Below are 1516 nucleotides of genomic sequence, written 5' to 3' on the forward strand. Positions count from 1 at the left end.
TGCCTCCGTTGAAGTACATGAAAGGGGAAATTCATCAAGCTGTTGCAAGCGCTGGCGGTCTCCTAACAACTTCAGGGACACCATTAACAAAGTATAATATTCCTGTAGCCAGCCAGGAGCACGCATATGATTACGTGCACAGCCCACATGGACCGGGTAATGGAACCCACCGGAACAGACAGCAGCTCCAAAAGCTTGCCTCCAAAGTGCAAGCGGCAGCCACTGCAGAGCCCCAGTATTTGCAGGCAACAGCACCATTCGTACAGCCTTTATATCCTAGATCCGCACCATCACTCATAGGTAACCGCACTCCCCAACATCACCTGCCGCAGCGCCTTCCAATGCCACCTCTCCACCACAGGTTTAGTTCTCAGGTATCAGGAATGCATCGACAGGAACCCACTATGCGCGTCATACCTTCACAAGTATCATCAAGCCTTACTGCCCAAATAGGGCCCCTGGACGGGCCCACGCTACCGAAGCCAATTTATGCGTCCGGAGGCGGCGGTGGTACCTCATTGCCAATGCCCTACTCTGTTTGGTGGGAAGAATCCATGACCCCACCTCAGCCTCATCCTCAACATACAAGACCTGAAATCACTGAAACAACGGTGCCTAGGGGAGGCCACACATACTCAAGCCACCGCCACTACAGCAGTTATGATCGGCGCGCTCTACGTCCCGTTGGCGGTTTGCCAACCGTTGAGCAGGGTGCTTGGCAGGCCTCAGGCGGAGCTTCTGGCGGGAATTATGAAGCAGTTCGAGCAGATACTCAACAGCAACAACTAGAGGCTGAGGAGCTGGAAGAAGAAGGAGGTCTATTTGCAGACATGGGTGGTTTTCCAACCGTTGAGGAGAGTACTTGGCAGGCCTCAGGTGGAGCGTATGGCAGAAATTGTGAATCAGTACAAGCAGACGCTCAACAGCAGCAACTAGAGGCTGAGGAGCTGGAAGAAGAAGAAGGTATGTTAGCAGACCTTCTCAAAGGAGGGCTCAAGATCAAGGATATCTTCCCCAATGGAAAGCCTCCATATAAGTAATATGGCGTATATTCTTCATCTGCAGATGAAAGAATTTGTACGCTGTGGGCATACATTGGGGATGAGGAATGCAACGGAAGATTGTACCCAGCCAGCGCGTCTCACTATGTTGCATGTGCTGGTGGCCAAGTTTCACAATTGCTACTACTAAGCATATCCTCTCGGGTTTCGAATTTGTGGTATTGCGCATCCTGTTTATCGGGGTCACGCCGAAATTCCAGTTCTATATATTGCTTGAATGGACTGTATGCATCTGAAACGCAAAGTGCATTTTTCGATGCCACACACCATTAGACTAGCCAGTACTAGCGCCGCAGAGCTAGAGGGAGTTGCTGTGTAAACAGACAGCCTTTTTAAACGAGGATAAAATAGACTGTCGGGAGACACACCCCTTTGATGCCTCATGAAGGTCTATTTTGCATTCTTGGGTCGATTCTACCAGTCGTAAAATTGGAGCTGCGTGGGAGTGTGCATGC

The 1516-nt window shown here is 50.6% G+C and overlaps 1 protein-coding gene across 1 annotated transcript; it reads left to right on the top strand.

Annotated features, from left to right (window-relative positions):
• Positions 1–404: 404 nt before the first annotated feature.
• EMWEY_00060380 (hypothetical protein) lies at positions 405–1040 on the top strand (the record flags this gene model as incomplete). Its single annotated transcript, XM_013481487.1, has 1 exon — positions 405–1040. The coding sequence occupies one exon, from the start codon at positions 405–407 to the stop codon at positions 1038–1040; it is 636 nt and encodes a 211-aa protein (XP_013336941.1).
• Between the last annotated feature and the right edge of the window lie 476 nt (positions 1041–1516).

The sequence above is a fragment of the Eimeria maxima genome, genomic scaffold (assembly GCF_000499605.1).
Source record: "Eimeria maxima Weybridge genomic scaffold, Emw_scaff3414, whole genome shotgun sequence".
Lineage (NCBI taxonomy): Eukaryota > Apicomplexa > Conoidasida > Eucoccidiorida > Eimeriidae > Eimeria > Eimeria maxima.